Below are 19,428 nucleotides of genomic sequence, written 5' to 3' on the forward strand. Positions count from 1 at the left end.
TACTCTATGATTTTACATCACCCAAGTTGTGCAGGAGGGCGTGGTTTGATGATGCCATCCTAGAAAATCTATGTAACCAATGTGTTTTGACATATCAGATATGGGATTTGGCCATTTGATTACCAAGGGCTTTGGAAAGAAGTTTTTAAAGAATTGCACAGTTAACACTTCTCTTTTCCCCGTCCCTTAAACCAAGAAAATCATTTCCCCTCATCGTGTTCCCTTGATCTTTGTGTCCATCAATTGTTGATTTCCAAAGATTCTTCCTTAGATCAGCTGCCTGATATCCCTTAACTGGAAATGATGAGCTGACTCTAGAAACTTTTGCATGCAAAATGTGTTTTTTACCATGGAGTCATGTTCTCATCACCTCAAAGGTTACCATGTGATACCATCTTATAGTGTTATTTAGGAAAACACATAGAATGTGGTGGTTAGAGTTCTGCATTAGGATCTTGGAGGATCAGGTTTAAATCCCCGCTTTGCTTCGAAGGTAGCTGGTTGACCATGGGCCAGTTACAGGTACCTTACAAGGCTGTCGCAAAGATAAAACAGAGGAGGGGATAATGATGTACCCTACTCTGAGTCCTTGGAGGATTCCACACCATTAAGCTGTCAAGTTTCTCTCTGTATACCAGATCAATGGTAGCCATTTTGTTGTAGAATATAATCACACTCATATCTAAACAGAACCCTTGCTGAGTTTGCTTATCAGATCTGAAGAAGAGACATCAGCTTACATAGATGAAACCCCTGGTATTTTGGCTTGCAATGCTGTTTGCTTCATGCGAGAAAGCCGGTTAGTGGTTACTCAAAAATCAACATTGGCATTGATTGCTTAAGCTTTGCACAAGTATTCTTTCATGCCCCTAACTAATCTTCTTCCTAATCAATACCTTTCTGGGTGGCAGAGGATTTCCTTCTGAGTGCCAAGTTACAAGTGATGAATGACATTCGTGAGTTTGTTCACTTGCCAGGCAAGTGTCATTCGTCACTTGTAGCTTGATCCTGATTCGCTTCCCCACTAAGATGATTGAATTGAGGTGGGGCTACACATAACAGCACATTAGAGACGGCACTGAAACACACGAGATTTTGGTGTCTCATAATGCTAGCCAGAACAAAGGTGAACCATACAGCCTTGAGTTTGTCTCTAGGTGGGATGTGGAATCTGAACTAGGGAAGAATCCTCTCCTTCCCTCCTCCTCTGTCTCCACTCAGCCACACTGACTTTGCAAATGGTGCTACCACTGAAAAAACAGTTTCTTAACTGTTAACAAAAATCCAGTGTTGGCTTGATTTAGAGTGCTGATGGTCCTAGACAGTTTGGGACTATGGCTTCCAACGATTCCTCCACAAATGTCAGGAGACTTGGGTGGCAGTGGTTGAGGATGGCAGAGTTTGGGAAGGATGTGATGTCACTTCTGGGTGACACGCCTCACTGCCTTCCCTAGTCTCTATGGTGTTTACTATTGAGAGTAGGGGAAATTCCATAGAGCATCATGATGTAGAGGCCATTTTTTCTGCTCCTCCATTCCTTGAGGTAGGAAATTGGGTTGGTGAATGGGTGGCCTACCTAGAACTGTGATACTTGGAGGCCTGCCTGCTCCAATGGTGTTCAGCCCTGAATTTCATCCCCCAGCATGCAGAGGTGAAGCAAGTGATACTGCTTGATAGGGAAGTTTCAGTGATGAAATACCCTCCCCTTGATTCTGGCCTGGCACCTCCTTTCCTCTCTTTTAGGTGCAAAGTCAAAGCATTCTGCTTTACCCAGGCTCTTCACTAAGAGTTTCTAAAAATCTTTTGACGTGAATTTAAAGAATTCTAGCATAAACATTCCTCCAGCTGGTTTCCCAAGTCTGAAAATGGCTGACTCCGCACACGTTGGATAATGCACTTTCAATGCACTTTATCAATCGTTTGAGGTGGATTTTTTTGTTCCGCACATGAAAAAATCCATTCCAAATGATCTATAAAGAGGATTGGTAGTGCATTATCCAACGTGTGCGGAATCAGCCAATGACAATGTGAACAACCCTTGATGAATTAGGTGACAGCTTATAAAAGGTCACTTTTACTGCAATACCTATAAAATCCCATGGCCAAAGATGTCAAAGAGTCTTTTGAGATTCCAAACTACCTTCTACCACCATGACACCTGGAAAACACCCACTCTTCCAGATCAGGCAACATGGGATCTCTTTAAAAAAAATCCAGCTGCTTGAGATTTTCAGCTGGGGAAAATCACAGCTGGAGGGACTCTCTTTCTCTCCCTTTCTCTCTCTCAAAAATCCTCCAGGAGTTTGGGGTGTGTGTGTGGCATAACAGGAGGCAGGGAAAAAGCTGAGAGAGAGACAAAATCCATGATGCAATTCCCCTCTGAGAGAAGAATGGGAGGAACTGGGATTCTCTCTTGCGTGTAAAAAACTCAGCTTTTTTCCTGGCTCCTATCATCCCCCCCCCCCCGGAGGATTTTTGAGAGAGAGAGAGAGAAAGAGAGAGAGAATCCCCCCAGTTACAGGGACAGTTGAACAGCTGGTCCTTGTAAGACTACCCCTCCCAGGGAAGCTTGCGGGACTCAACATCTGCTTTTCACATGTAATTCATCTCGTGTAGTTCAGCTGTCAGTCTGAACTACAGTCATTGCCTAGTCTAGTGTCCAACAAGTGCTTCCAACAAGCACTTTCCTTCAGCTCTTCCTCTTTCTCACCTGCCACAACCTCCTTACGCTTTTCAGTGTTGATACTTCACTTATCTCCCAAGGAGGAACCCAAAGCAGCTTACATCAACTCCCCTCCTCCATTTTGTTCTCAAAAGCATCTTGAGAAGTGAGTTTGCCTGAGACTGGCCAAAGATTACCTGATGGATGTGATGTCTCCTACATGCCCGCCTGCAGTTTTGCTGCCTGAAGGACGACACCCGCCTACAGTTTAGCATTGGCTGCACCTGCACATTTTTTAAAGTTTTTCAGATTATTCTGCAAGCTTGCCCCCCAAGTTTGCAGAACTGTTTAGTATCAGTGTGGCCCCAATCTACAGATTTAAGTGTCCATGGTTGTTACTACCTTTGGCTATTAGACTGTACAAGTGGGGGGGCCCTCAGACATTTGTTTCCCACCCCCACCATTTCCTCTAACTTCTCTTCCAACAAGTCTAACTTTTCTTCCAACAAGTCCTTTCCTTCATGTCTTCCTGTCTCTCATTTGCCACAATCTCCTTACTCTTTTCAGTGTTTATACACTTACCTTCCAAGGAGGGACCCAAAGCAGCTTACATCAACTTCCTGGCAGCCTTTCCCACCTCCTGGCAGCCTTCATATGCTCACCTTTCTCTATGTTCTCTTCTTCTTCAAACCCACTAAACAACTTACCTTGTATCTACCCCATATGTTCATCAATATTTATTAATTTATTTAATGTATCCACTGCCTTTTTCCACAAGGGGGACCCAAAGAGTGGTGATTCATACCTTGGGCTCCCACATCCTATTCTGACCACTACACTACACTGGATTTTGGGGAGGGGGGGAGGTGCTGTTGAATAGTAACAAACAGCCAGGCCTCGGTGAGTTATGCAGGTCATGTGGTATCAAGCCGTCTGGTGGATGCTTCTGGGTCTGGCCCCCATGAGTCTTTCCCTCAAAGGTTAAAACAGTGTTAGAAAAGGCCGTGCCCCCACTGCCTTTTCCTGACAGAAACCAAGCCTGGAATACTGATCTAACTGTTACTTGGTTGCCAAGCACCAGCCACTGAGGGCATCTGGTTAAAGCTACAGAAGCTCCTTTAATCGTTTTAGGTTTTATTTTTTAAACTTACAATGTACTTGTGGTGAGTACTGTATCCCCTTTCCACACGATTTTGTCTTTCTTTCTTCTGGCAGCCTCCATATGCTCACCCTTCCCTGAGTTTTTCTCTTCTTCAAATCCATTAAACAACTTATATTTTACCTGCCCCCCATCTTCATCTATACTTACTAATTTGCTTTACCTACTGCTTTTCTCCACAATGCGAACACCCCTGAAAGGGCAAAACAAGCCTCAAAAAGGCCCTGTACCCTCCCCTTGTCTTTTCCTAACCGGAATCAAGGCTGAAATACGGACCTAACTGTTACTTGAATGCCCAGAAATGACAACTGAGGACATCTTGTTAAAGATACATGAGCTCCATTTCTGCAAACCTGGGTCATTTTTCATGGCTCCAATCTCCAGATTTAAGTATTCCCCATATCAGGGCCATTTGACTATTAGTATATAAGTGGGGACCCACAACAAAATACTGTGGATTGTGTCAGGATGATATTGGAGGAGGGAGCCTCACTGCATGTTGCAAGACCGGTAGTCAGTGGTGGAGCAGGGCAGCTGCAGGGAAGGGGAATCCCATTCCAACTTCCTTTGCTTTCCCCCTCCAAATGTCCTTCCCTGTTCCTCCCCCCTTCCCTCTAATCCTTCCCTATTTCTTCCCCCATTCCCAAAGACCCCTCACTTTTTCTCCTCCCCGCTTACCCTCCCCCTGCCTTCATGGCAAATAACTTTAACCTTTCCCTAGCAAATACCCTTACCCCTCCCTCCCTGGCTACTTCCCAAATAACCTTACATTGACACACACACCCTCCCTGGACAATACCTTAGCCTTCTCCCTCCTTCCAAAACAACCTCCTCCCCCATTTCTACTTCCCCAGGGTATCTGGGCTCAGAACTGTCACTCCTTTGTTTTGTTTCCAAGTGGCCCCAATCCACAGGATAAGTATCCACAGTTTGGGGCATAGATTCCATTTCATTTCCTAATATCCGTCCAAATAAAAGACCCCCAAATAATAAGGGAGATGCTTTTGAAGAGCCCTTTTCCACCCATCATCCATGTGACACTTGTCTCCTGCTTAACATGATGATTTATAAATAAGTAATGATTTATTCGTAAAGGTATCCTTAAGGCAGAGGAGACAGATTCATAAGTTTGTCTGAGCAAAGAAAGAAACTGACTTGCATTCACACAAGTCATTTATTAAAAAAATATTAGTTTTACTGCTCTTTTTTGTTGTTGTTTTTTGCAGGGGGAGGAAGCATCTAACAAAAGCTGTCATTATGAACTTTGAGATTACTGATCTGAAATTGGATTTAATTTTGCTTTTTACTATTTTGGTTGCTTTGAACTATGGTTACATACTGTTCTTGGAATTTAAACAGTACGGTAGGAGTATTTGGAGCTGGAAGGTGAGGTACAAATCAAGAAATGAGAAAATGGAGAAGAGACTGAAACAAGCCACTTTGGGTCCCCATTAGGAAGAAAGGCAAGGTATCCATGAAGTAAGAAAGGAAGGATGTAAGTAAGCAAGTAAATGTAATATTTAATGAATAGTGACCAAACAGTTGGAGTCTGAAAGTATTTGAAACCAGATGGTATTCCTACTCCCCCTCCCCCACCCCAATCATCACTGTATACTGGGCAGTAGAAAAGAAAAAAAGTCTAGTAGCTCCTATAAGACTAAAAAAAATAGTGGTAGGGTATGAACTTTCATAAGTCACAGCTCACTCTTTTCTACTGCTACAGGCAGGCAAACAGCTATTGGACACTATCTAGATTGTAATTATCCTGATTTGAGACAAATCTTTGAAAGAAAGCAACTCAAATGTGATTCCACACAGTAACGGGGCACAGATGTTTCCGGCTGAAGGCAGTTTCATTTTAGAACCTTTGTATGAAGTCCACTATGTGTTTCATTGCATGTTCTGCCTCTTGGAACTTAAAGAACATCCAATCATTTTCCAACAGAATTCCATGGAATCCTTTCTTTAGGTGAAGCCAAGTCACCGGCACACCGTTATCCTCTAGCCGTTTCTTATACAATAGTCCATCGTCTCGAAGTACGTCATATTCACAAGTCAAAAGGAAAGTCTCAGGGAGTTGTCGTACAATGTCATCTTCAGCTAAAAGTGGACAAAATGTTGGCTGAAAAGATAATCCAGTTACTTTGTAAAGCTTTTCTGAAAATGGAGCAGGCACTTTTGGCACATAGCCTCTTTTCTTAAACTCATCTGGAATATGATCAGCACTAATCCATTTTCTGTATTTCACTGACATATCATCAGGAACGTGGGCATTCTTCATCACTCCTTTAAAATCTACCATCTCCTCTGTCATGAATCTTAGAGCAAGTTTGATAGCTCGTTCCTTAAACAAGATGGGGGCAAAGCAGTTTTGCTGATATGAAGGCAACGTAACATCTACCGACTGGAGGAATGGATAAATCAGCAACTGTGCTTGAATTTTTGGGATATCTTTCCTAGATAACAGATTCTGAGAAACCAAAGAAACAAGTGTTGCTCCACTACTATCTCCTGCAAGGATAATGCGGTTGGGGTCCACTCCATAATTCCTTGCTTCTTTTAGAAAATGTTCTACAGCTGACAAGCAATCTTCAAGCTGTGCAGGATATGCGTGCTCTGGACCTAAACGAAACCTGAAAGATCAGCAGAAATAACATCATATGAAATGATAGGTGGAAAAATGATGAATTGAAATAACCACACTGTCTTGGTGAAATTTCCTAGCATTTCTTGAAGATGTTAGAAGAACAGAGATATCACTTCCTTCTCTCTAAGAAAGTAGTAACTCCTTACATCATCTTAATAACCAAGCAGCCCGGATCTGAGGATACTTAAATTCAGAGACTGGAACCATGAACAGAAAAGATAGAAAAGATAAAAAAAAACACACCAGGTTTGCAGAAAAATCTAAAAAAATACACAAAATAATAAAAAGAACACCTGTAGCTTTAAGAATCAAATGCCTTCAGTCGCTTTTGCTAGGTAACTATAACAGTTTAGTGTTCCAGGCTTGATTTTTGACACTAAAAGGCAGGGGGAGGGCAGGGCCCTTTCGAGGGTTGTTTTGGCCTTTGATGGAGGAGTTCTGGGTTCCAGGCACAGCAATAACCACCAGTGACTGGAAACCACATGATTGGCATTGTATGTAAATGGAAATGTTGTATTCCGCCCTGAGCCCATCTTTCAGGGAGGGCAGACTAAAAATCGAATAAATAAGTAAATAAATAAGTAAGTAAGTAAATAAATAAATAATATGAGCAAGACCTGGGTGCTTTCTGCTCTTCAACAATACCTTTCCCCACCCCACCACCCCAAATGTCGTGTAGTATACTTGCTATTGTTTTGGAGGTAGGATCCAGGAGAATCAGATTCAAATCATCACTCTGCTGAGGAAGCTGAACTGGGTGACCTTGAGACAGTTCAACACATTCAGCCTAACCTATCGTGCAGGGTTGTTGTGAATAGGGAGGCAAAAAGAATGCTGCTTTTGTTTCCCACTGGGTAGAAAAGTGGTATATAAATTACGTAAATAAATATTACATACAGTGAAGATGAGGGACACATAAAAGATGAGTTGCTTAGTGGATTTGAAAAAGAGAAAGGAGTAGGAAAAAGTGAGCATATGAGGGCTTCCAGGAGGAGGGAAAGAGGGAGTAATGTGGGGGAGAGGATACAGAAGGAAGTGAAGTACCTGCTGAAAGTCCTTGCAGGATACCTACCACACAACTGGCCCAGCTCAGCTGCCACTACACAACTGTACCATAGAGGCTACTAGCGAGGAGGAGGGAAAGTGAAAGACAGGGGTAGACAAAGGGAAAGAGAGAAGAAAACAAGAAAAGGGAAGAGGCTATGGGGGTAGCCAGGGAAGGGAGAGAGGAGAGGGGGGTGGAGGGAAAAGGTGACGCCCTCCGCAAATCTCAATTATATTTAATTCTTAACATGGCCAAATCTGTGGATACTTAAATCCAGAAATTGGGGTCATGAACAAACCAGACAGACCTTTACACAAACCTGAGAAGAGCTCCAGGTTTACAGAAAAATCTGAATTAATATATATATATATATATTGGGGCAGGCCTTTTTTAGGGCCAATACATCCTGGCATGACGTGCAGGCACCTCTTTTGGCCAGTGGGCCAGGCCCACTGATTAGAGCACCCACTCTCCAACCTCTACTTAGATGCCATCTTATCTGCTCTCTGCACTTTACTCACCTTGGAGCAGGGAAGGAGGCATGGGAATGATGACCAGACCAGCCAACCAAAGCTGGCACTGGCAGCTGAACACCCATCCAAGTGGACCTCCTACTGGTGTCCTGCAGTGCCTTTACTGCCCCACCCAAAGAGAGGTGGTAGCAGCAACTTTAGGGACAGATGCTTCAGCGGAGGACTTTCCCTGGGCAGCTTCTGATTTCAGTCTTGCAAAAAGTATGGAGCGACACCAACATTGCTACTACAAAACAATCTCACTTACCCGATGTTCACAACCATCGTCCCACTTCTTAGGGCCAGTCTACGGCATACAGTTGCATAAGCTCCTGGAAAGTTAAAAAAAATCCTTCAGTACAGAAATTCTTTATAAAGCTCATTCATTTCTATTCTATACGGAAGAATTTCGTAACTTTTGGGTAAAGGAAACTGATTTATTTGGATTATTTCTTCACAGACCCTGCCTGAGGTGGTAAAACATAATAAAAAATGTAACACCTTAAAAGTTCTAACAATTGAAAAACTTTCAAAAATCAAGCCTTAATACTCCAGAAAGAGCATAATGCAGCCTAAATCAGGACTTTAAAATGAGTCTTGTTAAAACAACTCAGGTAAAGAAGAGTGTCAAATGAGGTGATGGTGATGAAGATGATGGTGATAATATTGATTAGGACAAAAACAAGAGGGAAAAAACCCAACTCGATAAACAAGTCAGAAACCAACACAACACAGTTGAGTGGCCAAGAAAATATAAAACTAACTATAAAAGAAATAGAATTATTTACTACACCATGCATAAACCATTAAAAACCATGGAACAAAGTTAAAAACCTAGAGACCTACTACCATCAGTTACACAAAATCACAGCATTGTTGGGGCATATAACAAAGTCACAAAATTAATTGCACATATACAGAGACCTAACACGGTTTGGCCTTCTGGGCCTTCCTCAGTGGTCTAATTTGTTATTACACACACACACAAATCATGGCTCATAAATATAAGATGTTGCTGGTTCAGGCTAGGTAGTTTAAATATGGAACATTTATACCCCCAATATAAGTCACTTGTATATGTGACATATTGGGGGGTATATAGAAAGCCTGCATTAATCTTCTCACTCATTCGATAATTTGAAAAAAGGCACAAGTTTTTAATACAAAACCTATCAATATGTGACTTTCACCTCACTCCCAGTCAGTTAATCATTTCTGCTGGGCACTCACTCTGTTTGCACACTACACCAATTTTTACCTAAAAAGTGAAATCTCAGCATACGAAAAGTCTGTAAAACCACCTAAAGATTTAATGCTTTAAAATGCTCAACAATTTCTAGCTGCTTCTGAACTTGCTTACGGACCCTGCCTTTACTGTGGTACCTTTAGCATGCTGAACCGCAGCATGCTGGGAACAGTCCATATGTTAGCCGCTGTAGTGTAAATCAGTGGCATAGCGTGGGGGGGGGGCAAGAGGGGCAGTCGCCCGAGTTGCATAATTTGTGGGGGGCGCTGTGGGGCACTGTGCCAAAGACAGCCGGTGCTCCATGGGAGGCCACCCGAGGCTTCCTGGCTGCCTGCTGCAGCTGAGAAGCTGAGGAACACGCCAAGACGGCAGTGGCAGCATGGGCAGCTTCCATGGAGGGTTACCTGGAAGTGACGTCATCTCGCAGCCCCAGGAGCATGCACGCAGAGCCCAGGAATTGTCTCGAGCACTCCAAACCCAAGCTACACCACTGGTGTAAATAGGTACCTCCAGTGGGAAGTTGGTCTCATTCAAGCAGCCAAACCCTAGATGAATCATCTACACCTCTTTCCACCTAGCTCTATGATCTTCCTAAACTCGGATGGGAGAGGAAACTTGGATGGAGATGGAGGGCGCTTGGAGGGAGATTGAAGCCTGCTCCTGCCGTGCTCTCGAGGGTGTGTTCTAGTCTTTTCCCCTTCACTCTAGCTGCTATAAAATCTTAACCCGCCCTGTGAAGGCTGTCCACCATCCTGTTTTAAATGTGTATGGATTTTTATTGTATTTTAATATGTTGCTTTTATTGTATTTTGTATTTTAATATGTTGTTATCCATCCTGAGCCCGCTCGTGAGGAGGGCGGAATAGAAATTTGAAATAAATAAATAAATAAAAATACTTTGTGTTAGAGCAATGTTCTCCAACATGATACCTGTGGGTTTTATGGCTGATATGTTTCATGGTGCCTGCTTCCTTCTTTTCCAAAGCAAGGAGGCAATCTTAGGTTTCCTCACCTGCCCCTGGGTTTCCTCCAGGAGGCATGACCTTTATGCCTCCAAAGAACCACCCATTTGGAAACAGCTGCGTCAACCATAGGAAAACGCTTAGTTTGGAACCTCCTGACATTTTTATAATTTGACCCAGCCTCCATGCATCCATTTTGTTGTGGTGCCTACTACTTGTTCTCATAATCCCCAAAACTACCTCAGGATTTTGAAGTTTAGGGAACCTATTAAAATATCAGACACAATGATGTCGTTGACTCTAACAAAGCCTTGAACGAAATCTTTAACAATACCCCATTTTGTCGAAGGTTTTCATGGCCGGAGAACGATGGTTGTTGTGGGTTTTCTGGGCTGTATTGCCGTGGTCTTGGCATTGTAGTTCCTGACGTTTTGCCAGCAGCTGTGGCTGGCATCTTCAGAGGCGTAGCACCAAAAGACAGAGATCTTTTGGTGACACTGAGAGATCTCTGTCTTTTGGTGCTACACCTCTGAAGATGCCAGCCACAACTGCTGGCAAAACGTCAGGAACTACAATGCCAAGACCATGGCAATACAGCCCGGAAAACCCACAACAACTAATACCCCATTTTCCCACAAATACGTAATGAAAAGTATTAAATGTCTTACTAATGGTTCCAATCATAGCAACACCTCCATGTATGTAGATCATGCATCTTCTTGGCTCAGCGTAGGGATGTTTTGGTTCATATATTCTCACAGGCACATTACCAAAGCGTTCGTCCCTGATACAGAGATTCTTGTCGGTTTGTTGTGCACCTAACATTACTGACAGTCTTACGAATTTGATTTGGCTGCATATCCCCAATGTTTCCAAAATAAATCCCTGTTTCACAGAGAGAGCAAGAGAAATAGCAAAAGTTAGCACAAAAATAATTACAGTTAATTTTACAGATGTTGTTTATATACCATTGTGTTTTTTTACTATTATTTAGGACAGAACATAGTTTCAGATGGATAGCCATGTTGATCTGTGGTAGAAGAGCAAGATTCAGGTCCAGTATCATTGTACTTTTAGAATGAGAGCCTCTCTGGGCCACCGTGAGGTCAGTCATGTTAACAGCACTCTGGTATTCCTAGCAGCTTGGCACTTGCTCAAGAACTGCTTGTACAACAAGATCTTAACTGCGTTATGTAGTAAATGAGCACTTAGGTGGTACAGCTGCTTATGCACCTGCACTGTCTGTCCAGGGTCCACAGCCCAGCTCCCAGACTTACCTGGAGAGAAGGATGGGAGACCCCCAGGAGATGACTGCCCAGCAGTGGCAACAGGTAGTTGTAAGGGGTGGAGCAGTCATGGCACCCCAGCAGCAGGGTCAGGGGGCCCAGAGGCTCCAGAGAAGGCAACACAGCCAGCAGCACATGTGGAAGGGGAAGAGCCAGAGAAGGGCAGCCACACCCAGCATCAAGAGACAGGCAGCCCAGATGCCAGCTGGGGCGGCACCTCATGAGCAAGTCCAGGGAAGCTCAGCCACGCCCAGCATCAAGGGACAGGCGGCCCAGATGCCGGCTGGGGTGGCACCTCATGAACAGAGGCAGAGACAGCCAAGGCGCATCACCTGGAAAGGCCCTGCCAGCCCTGTCCTGCAGGAAAGACTGAAGGAGAAGGGGGGGAGGAAGAAAAGGAGGCACGCCTGGAGGAAGCCTCAGCTGGGACACATTCACATTCAGCTGCACCCTGCTAGAGAGGTAAGGGAGGCCAGGAGGGATTAGTGAAAGAGAAGGAACACCTGAGAGCAGACACAGCTGGGCAGCATCAGGAGAGGGAACGAGCTTGGAAGGAAGGGCGGAGGCAGCTAAAAGGAACCCTATAAAAGCTGACTCAGGAGACTGTTGGTGGTGGGTTGAGGAGGAGGGATGGAGTGGAGTTGGAGCAGAGCACAGTGTGAGGAGGAGGGAGGAGGGAGGAGGGAGGAGGGAGGAGGGAGGAGGGAGGAGGGAGGAGGGAGGGGTGATGGTGATGGTGATGGTGATGGTGATGGTGATGGTGATGGTGATGGTGATGGTGATGATGGTGGAGATTGAAGGTGATGAGTGGGGCAGGTTGAGCAGGCCAGTGAGTGGACTGTGGGCCAAGCTACAAGTGATGAATGACACTTGAACGGCAAGTGGATTGAGTGGAGCGCAAGTGGACAGGGAGAAATACACTTGCCGTTCAAGTGTCATTCATCACTTGTAGCTTGGCCCTGAGAGGGAGTCTGGGTGAGGTATATCGCCCCTCCTTCCACAGAGCAGGGTCCTGTAGCATCCCTGACACCCCTTTGACATCAGGGCCAGACAGACCGATGCCCCACTCAGCGGCGGCTGCTGCAAGCCCTGACACTGTCCAATGAACTAATCATGTCAGAGAGACTGGTTGGGTCACATGTAGGATGGATTACACTGCCTGCTAGATGGTGTGCCAACTTTTTAAAAAATCCTGAAATGTCTCAATATATCTGATCCTCAACATGACCCCATCTATGGATATTTAACAGGAAAAATCTCTCTACAAACCCGAGAAAAGTTCCAAGTTTGCAGAAAAATTTGAAATCTCTCTCGCTCCCTCTACCTTACAGATCTTGGGTATAGATATGGTTACAGATACAGACACAGATACAGTACAGATGCTCTGACCTGGATACCCCAGGCAAGCTTGATCTCATCAGATCTCAGAAATTAAGCAGGGTTGGCTTTGGTTCGTAACTGAATGGGAGATCTCTAAAGAAGACTAAGGTTGCAGAGGCAGGAAATGTAAAGCCATCTTTGTTAATCTCTTGCCTTCAAAACCCCAACAGTCCTTGCCTTTCGGCATGGACCAATTTTGCCAGTTCAGTTCCCATATTTCAGTGATGTGTGTGTGATCATCTGCCATGAGCAGTCACTCTGGCTACTATGTAGCCGTCCTGGGAGAACTTGTTCCCCAACTGTTTTTGAAAAATCCTTTTCCAGTCTGCTATTCCCCCGTGCACACTCTATCCCGTCTTTAGCATTCCAAAATCTGATTCACTTACCAATAAAAAAATTGTATCCATATAGAAGGCAGCCAAAGCATATTTGCAGGATTCAAAAGTTCCCACAGGGATACCAATTCTTCGGAAAGAAATATAACGCCAAAATACGAAGCTGAGAGCCAGATAGATCACGAGGACAAGAGACAAATTCATTTTCTTCCCAGGGAGGTGACATGAAGTGACTGATAGCTGTATAAGCATATATGTATTTAAAGGTCTTTGCTGTTTAAGTATGCTATGATTTCACATCACTCAAGTTGTGTAGGAAGGGTGTGTTTTGATGATGCCATCCTAGTAAATGATCATCTACATAAACAATGTGTTTTGACATATCAGATATGGAACTTGGCCATTTGGTTATCAAGGGCTTTGGAAAGTTGTTTTTAAAGGATTGCACAGTTAACACTTCTCTTTTCCCCATCCCTTAAACCAAGAAAATCCTTTCCCCTCATCGTCTTCCCTTGTTCTTTGTGTCCATCAATTGTTGATTTCCAAAGATTCTTCCTTAGATCAGCTGCCCGATATCCCTTAACTGGAAATGATGAGCTGACTCTAGAAACTTCTGTATGCAAAGTATGCATTTTACCACGGAATCAAGTCCTCATAACCTCGAAGGTTAGTGTCTGATACTATCTTATAGTGTTATTTAGGAAAACAAGTAGAATGTGGTGGTTAGAGTTCTGCCATAAGATCTTGGAGGACCAGGTTTAAATCCTTGCTTTGCTTTAAAGGTAGCTGGTTGACCATGGGCCAGTAATAGGTACCTTACAAGGCTGTCGCAAAGATAAAACAGAGGAGGGGATAATGATGTACCCCACTCTGAACTCCTTGGAAGATTCCACACCATTAAGTTGTGAATTTTCTCTCTGTATACCAGATCAATGGTAGCCATTTTGTTGTAGAATATAATCACACTCATATTTAAGCAGGACTCTTGTCGAGTTTGCTTATCAGCTCTGAAGAAGAGACATCAGCTCACATAGATGAAACCTCTGGTATTATGCCTTGCAATGCTGTTTGCATCATGCGAGAAAGCAGGTGACTCAAAAATCAACATTGGCATTGATTGCTTAAGCTTTGCAGAAGTATTCTTTCATGCCCTTAACTAATCTTCTTCCTAATCAATCCTCTCGGTGGCAGAGGATTTCCTTCTGTTTCGCTTCCCCACTAAGGTGATTTAATTGAGGTGGGGCTACGGGTAACAGCACATTAGAGATGGCACTGAAATGCTCGAGATTTTAGTATCTCATAATGCAGGCCAGAACAAAGGTGAACCATACAGCCTTGAGTTTGTCTCTAGGTGGGATGTGGAATCTGAACTAGGGAAGAATCCTCTCCTTCCCTTCTCCGCTGTCCCCTCTCAGCCACACTGACCTTGCAAATGGTGCTATCACCAAAAAACCAATTTCTTAACTGTTAACAAAAATCCAGTGCTGTGTTTCCAGGCTCGACTCCGAGTGCTGACGGTCCTAGACAGCTTGGGACTATGGCTCCCAACGATTCCTCCACAAATACCGGGAGACTTGGGGGGCAGTGGCTGAGGGTGGCAGAGTTTGGGGAGGATGTGATGTCACTTCCGGGTACACTCCATGATGCCTCTCCTAGTTTCTATGGTGATTACTATAGAAACTAAGGGAAATTCCTTAGGGCATCATAATGTAGAGGCTATTTTTTTCCTGCTCCATTCCTTGGGGCAGGAAATTGGGACTCTTAGCTGGTAATTCCCCACTCTGGGTTGGTGAATGGGTGGCCTACCTAGGACTGAGATACTTGGAGGCCTGCCTTCCCCCATGCTGTTCAGCCTGCTAGTTGATGTACTTCCCAAGCCCTGATCTTCATACCAGGCTTACAGAGGTGAAGCAAAAGAGTAAAGAGTCCAGTAGCACCTTTAAGACTAACCAACTTTACTGTAGCATTAGCTTTCGAGAACCACAGCTCTCTTCATCAGATTCATGGAGGGTAAGAAGAATCTGGCCAGATATATATAGGTGATGAGGGGAGGGGGGAGTAGATGCAAATCAGTTTGCTTCTGATGAGATGAGTTTGCTTCTGTTAATGAAATCAGTTACTTATGATAATGAGATAATCCTTCAGAGGTGAAGCAAGTGATGACGCATGGTAGGGCAGTTTCATGATAGGGCAGTTTCAGTGATGAAATACCCTCCTCTTGATTCTTGCCTGGCACCTCCTTTTGTTTCTTTTAGGTGCTGAGTCAAAATATTTATCTTTACCCAGGCTTTCCACTAAATTTTTTTTGTTGAGAATGCTCATTGAAGAGTTCTAGGATAAACATTTCATCAAACGGTTTCTCTAGTCTGAAGGACTCCACTGAAGTAGGGGAGCACTGGAAAGATGGCCACTGCAGCTGGTTCGGTTGGAAGCTCTGTGGACTTTTATGTTTTAACGTAAATTTTAGCCTTCTATCAGTCTTTTCTGGCTGCGACTGTGTTTGTTATTAGAGCCGTTCTGCTTTTAGAACTTTTTGCAACGCATTTTAAGCTGGGAAACTCTCCAAGCAGAAAGATACCAGCCTATTTGCTTTATTTATTGCTCAACCTCAGAAGGTGTTAAAGGCTCCCTTGGAATATGGAGTCCTGTTAGGAATAGCAAGAGACCTTCTTGGTCGTCTTAGGGGTGAAGCAGAAAATAACTTTTACAGTTGTTAAGGATTTGCTTATGAACTCTAAAACTTAATTTAAATTTAAACCTGAACTTTCCTAAACCACTTCCCATCATTTAAAGCCATGGGACCCGAATTCACAAAAAGTTGCAAACTATGGGGCAAAAAAGAGAATGCCCATTTGAAGGGGAGAATGCATTACCTTTAAACAAGCAATCAAAGCTGGAGGACTTTTATGCTCCGATTAAACACCAGAATAGATATAAGTGTTTGAAGGATGATGCTGAGGGACTGGAGCATCTGCCTGTTCAGAGCCAGGATATATCAACGGGAACTTCTCTTCCACCACGCCACTCTCCATGGGCCTTGCAAATGTTTAGGTGCAGCAAAGAGATGGAGCTTATAGCTCATCAGTCATCTCTGGTCTCAGACACTCTCCAGAGATTATTTCACCAGCAGGCGAAAATTCTATCTCTGCTCCAGGATAGAGATAGCCACCCTGTATCAAGCAATATCCTGCCCCCAGCCGGGCTAACGGATGTGAAATCAGCAGCTTTACTAAATAAGAAGGGTGTGTGTGTGTGTGTGTGTGTGTGTGGTGCCATCAAGTCGAAGCTGATTTACGGTCACCTCTTGTAGGGTTTTCATGGCAAGAGACTATCAGAGATGGTTTGCCATTGCCTGACTCTGTAGCCCTCATATTTGCTGGAGGTCTCCCATCCAGTTACTAATAGACATGGGCACAAAACACAAAAACCCCAAACCATGTGGTTCATGGTTCATGAGGTTTCCACGAACCAGGAACCACGAACTGGGGCAAGTTCAAGAACCAGTTCATGGATCATGGTTTGTGGGGTTTAAATGCCCCTTTACGGCTGCTTAGCAGCAGGCAAAGGGATATTTGATTGTTTAAAGGGCCCTTTCCTGCCACTTGCAAGGGGTGGGAAGGTCGTTTTTGGCTTCCTTTGCCACCCTGCAGGCCCGCAGAGCAGCAGAGGAGGCCGAAAACAGGGCTGGGGTTTGTTGGTTTTGGGCGTTTAAAGGGCCCTGCTGCTTGCAAGTGGCAGGTCCCTTTAAACTATCAGCTGGCAGGCGGCGAGGGGGGATCCCTCCCTGCCACCTGCCACCTGATAGTTTAAAGGGACCTTCCACTTGCAAGTGGCAGGAAAAGTTTATATGGCCATTTCCTCAGGGAAATGGCAATTTAAACTGCCCCTTTCCCTGCCGCTTTGCAGCGGCAGGGAAAGGGGTATTGCCCTTTAATACAAACCAAACGAACCAGTGGACCAGTTCATCAAAGTTCATGCAAATGAGCATCCATGAACCACTGGTTTGCGAACCATGGACGAGGCTGGTTCGTGGGTTTTTTGGGGTCATATTCTGGTTTGTGCCCATCTCTAGTTACTAACCAAGGCTAACCCTGCTTAGCTTCTAAAATCTGAAGAGATAAGGCTCACCTGGTCTATCCAGGTCAGGGCAAGCAGAAGGTTACTAGGCAGTTTTCCTTCTTCCTAATCTATATTCCCAACAGTGTGGTAATAAATGTGTTCCCTTTGAAGAGAAGACACATTGTTTGGAGTACAAAAATAAAGACAAGACACCACCTAGCTGCCATTCTTGAAACTACTCCAAAGCTCATAGACTTTGTTAGCTTGGAAAGTTTAGATGGCACACTGCCTTATATGCATTTCCTCCTTCATTTTCATACACTAATTGGACTAGGAAGGTCACTAGCCAGCTTGGCAGACTACTGTGATAGGGAAGAATTAAGCAACAACTGTCTTAAGCACAGATAGTCAGTTAACACTCATGAAATAGAGCAAAGCCTCTCTTTTAAATATCTAGGCGTAGTTTTCCAGGGGTCCCAGTCATGGCAGGCGAACCTTAGTACTACTCTATCAACTGTGCAACACACTATGGGTATTATTTTAAAATTCTTCTTCTCAAAGGGTGGCTAATTAATCCTGCTGGCTTTAAAGGTCTTTCAGGGCAAGGTGATAGCACAACTTTTACATAGGGCAGAAATTAGCGGTGGACTGAAAAAATCTTAAAGCAATTAGAAATTATCCAGAACACCTTCCTAAGGAAAATCTTGGGCCTCTCCTAGGGAACTCCTGTGTCTCACTTAAGACTGGAACTTTGTCTTCCTTCAATTACAGCCAAACAACAAAGGGATGCCTCCGAACCTACTGAAAAGGAAAAAGGGGGAACACCCCGGGAGGCAATTAACAATTGAATGGTAACTAGAGTCTCTAAAGTACCCACAATTACTCAGCAGTGAAAAGCAATCATATGAAACACTTTTACAGCAGTTAATTAAACTGTGTTTACAACTTTAGAAGGACAAAAGGAAGCAGAGATCAGGACTCTATGTACACAGTTTAAATGCAGTTAAGTTACTAGTCCTTACAGAACTTATAGTTCAACGAATTCTTATCTTGTTTTTCTTTTGTTTGTTCTTTCAGATGTGTGAGAATGGTTCCACCACAACTTCAAGCTCAGAAGACTTCATTCATATTCTGATGTAATGAGGCAATAAATTGTTGTATTCTAACCACATGGGGGATGTGTAATCATTCTCAACTGATTGAAGTCTGAGTAGGGGAGAGCCTAACGGGCGCTTGCCAGCTTTCTCTTCCTGTTTCACATTGGTCATTTTTTCAAAGGCATAACATTAAACAATCATCTGTCCAAAAAGATAATAATATATATCAATCAATGTACAATACAAGAATCTCATACAGATCAATATACTGTCCAAGAATCCCAAATAGCTTACTTACATGCGGACATCTCTCATCCAATTACCATGTGTAGTTTTTGACTGATATTACCATGGTGCATCTCTTACATCATTGCTTAATATACAAAGTCAGTTAGTTAACTTAAAGGGATACTACATGCCAAATGCAAAAAAATTGCATCCAATTGTAAGTACAGATCCTTCAATTACATCAAGAGTGCATTGGAAGCTATTAAAATACTATTAAAAGGTTGATAGCACCCCAGGGTGACCATTTGATACAATACACTTTCCAGTATTATAGTGATGGGAATCAGTGGCCTGAACTATTATCACCTTTTTTACACGTGTACTCCCTACCCTCTCTAGAGATGGTAAAGCGCTGGGACTCAGGTAAAATACAGGAGTGGATTTTTGGTAAGGATGCCTTACGAGATACTAATCAGGTATGCCACTCTAAATTCTCTCTTTGGTACCCTAGGTTTAAGAAAAATAAATGTCTTTCATATTACTTCGCTGGCCTTCCTAACGTTTATCTAAGGAAGACATTTACCCAAGCGCGTTTTCAGACTACATCATCAGCATATATTTAGGGTAGATTTGCCCTTGTGGTTCCAATGAGGTGGAAGATATTGCCCCCCCCAGTCAAAATAAAAGGCAAACACAAAGCTTGGGTATAAAATTGGGCCACTTAATTAATTTCAACATAAACTGTCAATACAGCAAGGGATCTAACTAACTAACAGTACAGGTCAAGCCCTGAGGTCTCCCATGACCTCC

At 43.6% G+C, this 19,428-nt stretch overlaps 1 protein-coding gene and 1 long non-coding RNA gene across 2 annotated transcripts; one reads left to right on the forward strand and one right to left on the reverse strand.

Moving 5' to 3' along the window:
- Nucleotides 1–5,007: 5,007 nt before the first annotated feature.
- Nucleotides 5,008–11,078, reverse strand: LOC129344841 (arylacetamide deacetylase-like 3). Its single transcript, XM_055001748.1, has 3 exons — nt 10,902–11,078; nt 8,294–8,357; nt 5,008–6,454 (listed from the first exon to the last, which is right to left on the reverse strand). The coding sequence occupies exons 1-3, from the start codon at nt 11,056–11,058 to the stop codon at nt 5,680–5,682; spliced, it is 996 nt and encodes a 331-aa protein (XP_054857723.1). The 5' UTR covers nt 11,059–11,078; the 3' UTR covers nt 5,008–5,679.
- A 734-nt stretch (nt 11,079–11,812) lies between these two features.
- LOC129344842 (uncharacterized) lies at nt 11,813–18,459 on the forward strand. The gene is made up of 3 exons (XR_008598417.1): nt 11,813–11,981; nt 13,795–13,900; nt 18,371–18,459. It is a non-coding gene; the product is annotated as an uncharacterized LOC129344842 (long non-coding RNA).
- The last annotated feature ends 969 nt before the right edge of the window (nt 18,460–19,428 follow it).

This window comes from Eublepharis macularius, chromosome 17 (assembly GCF_028583425.1).
Source record: "Eublepharis macularius isolate TG4126 chromosome 17, MPM_Emac_v1.0, whole genome shotgun sequence".
NCBI classification, from domain to species: domain Eukaryota; kingdom Metazoa; phylum Chordata; class Lepidosauria; order Squamata; family Eublepharidae; genus Eublepharis; species Eublepharis macularius.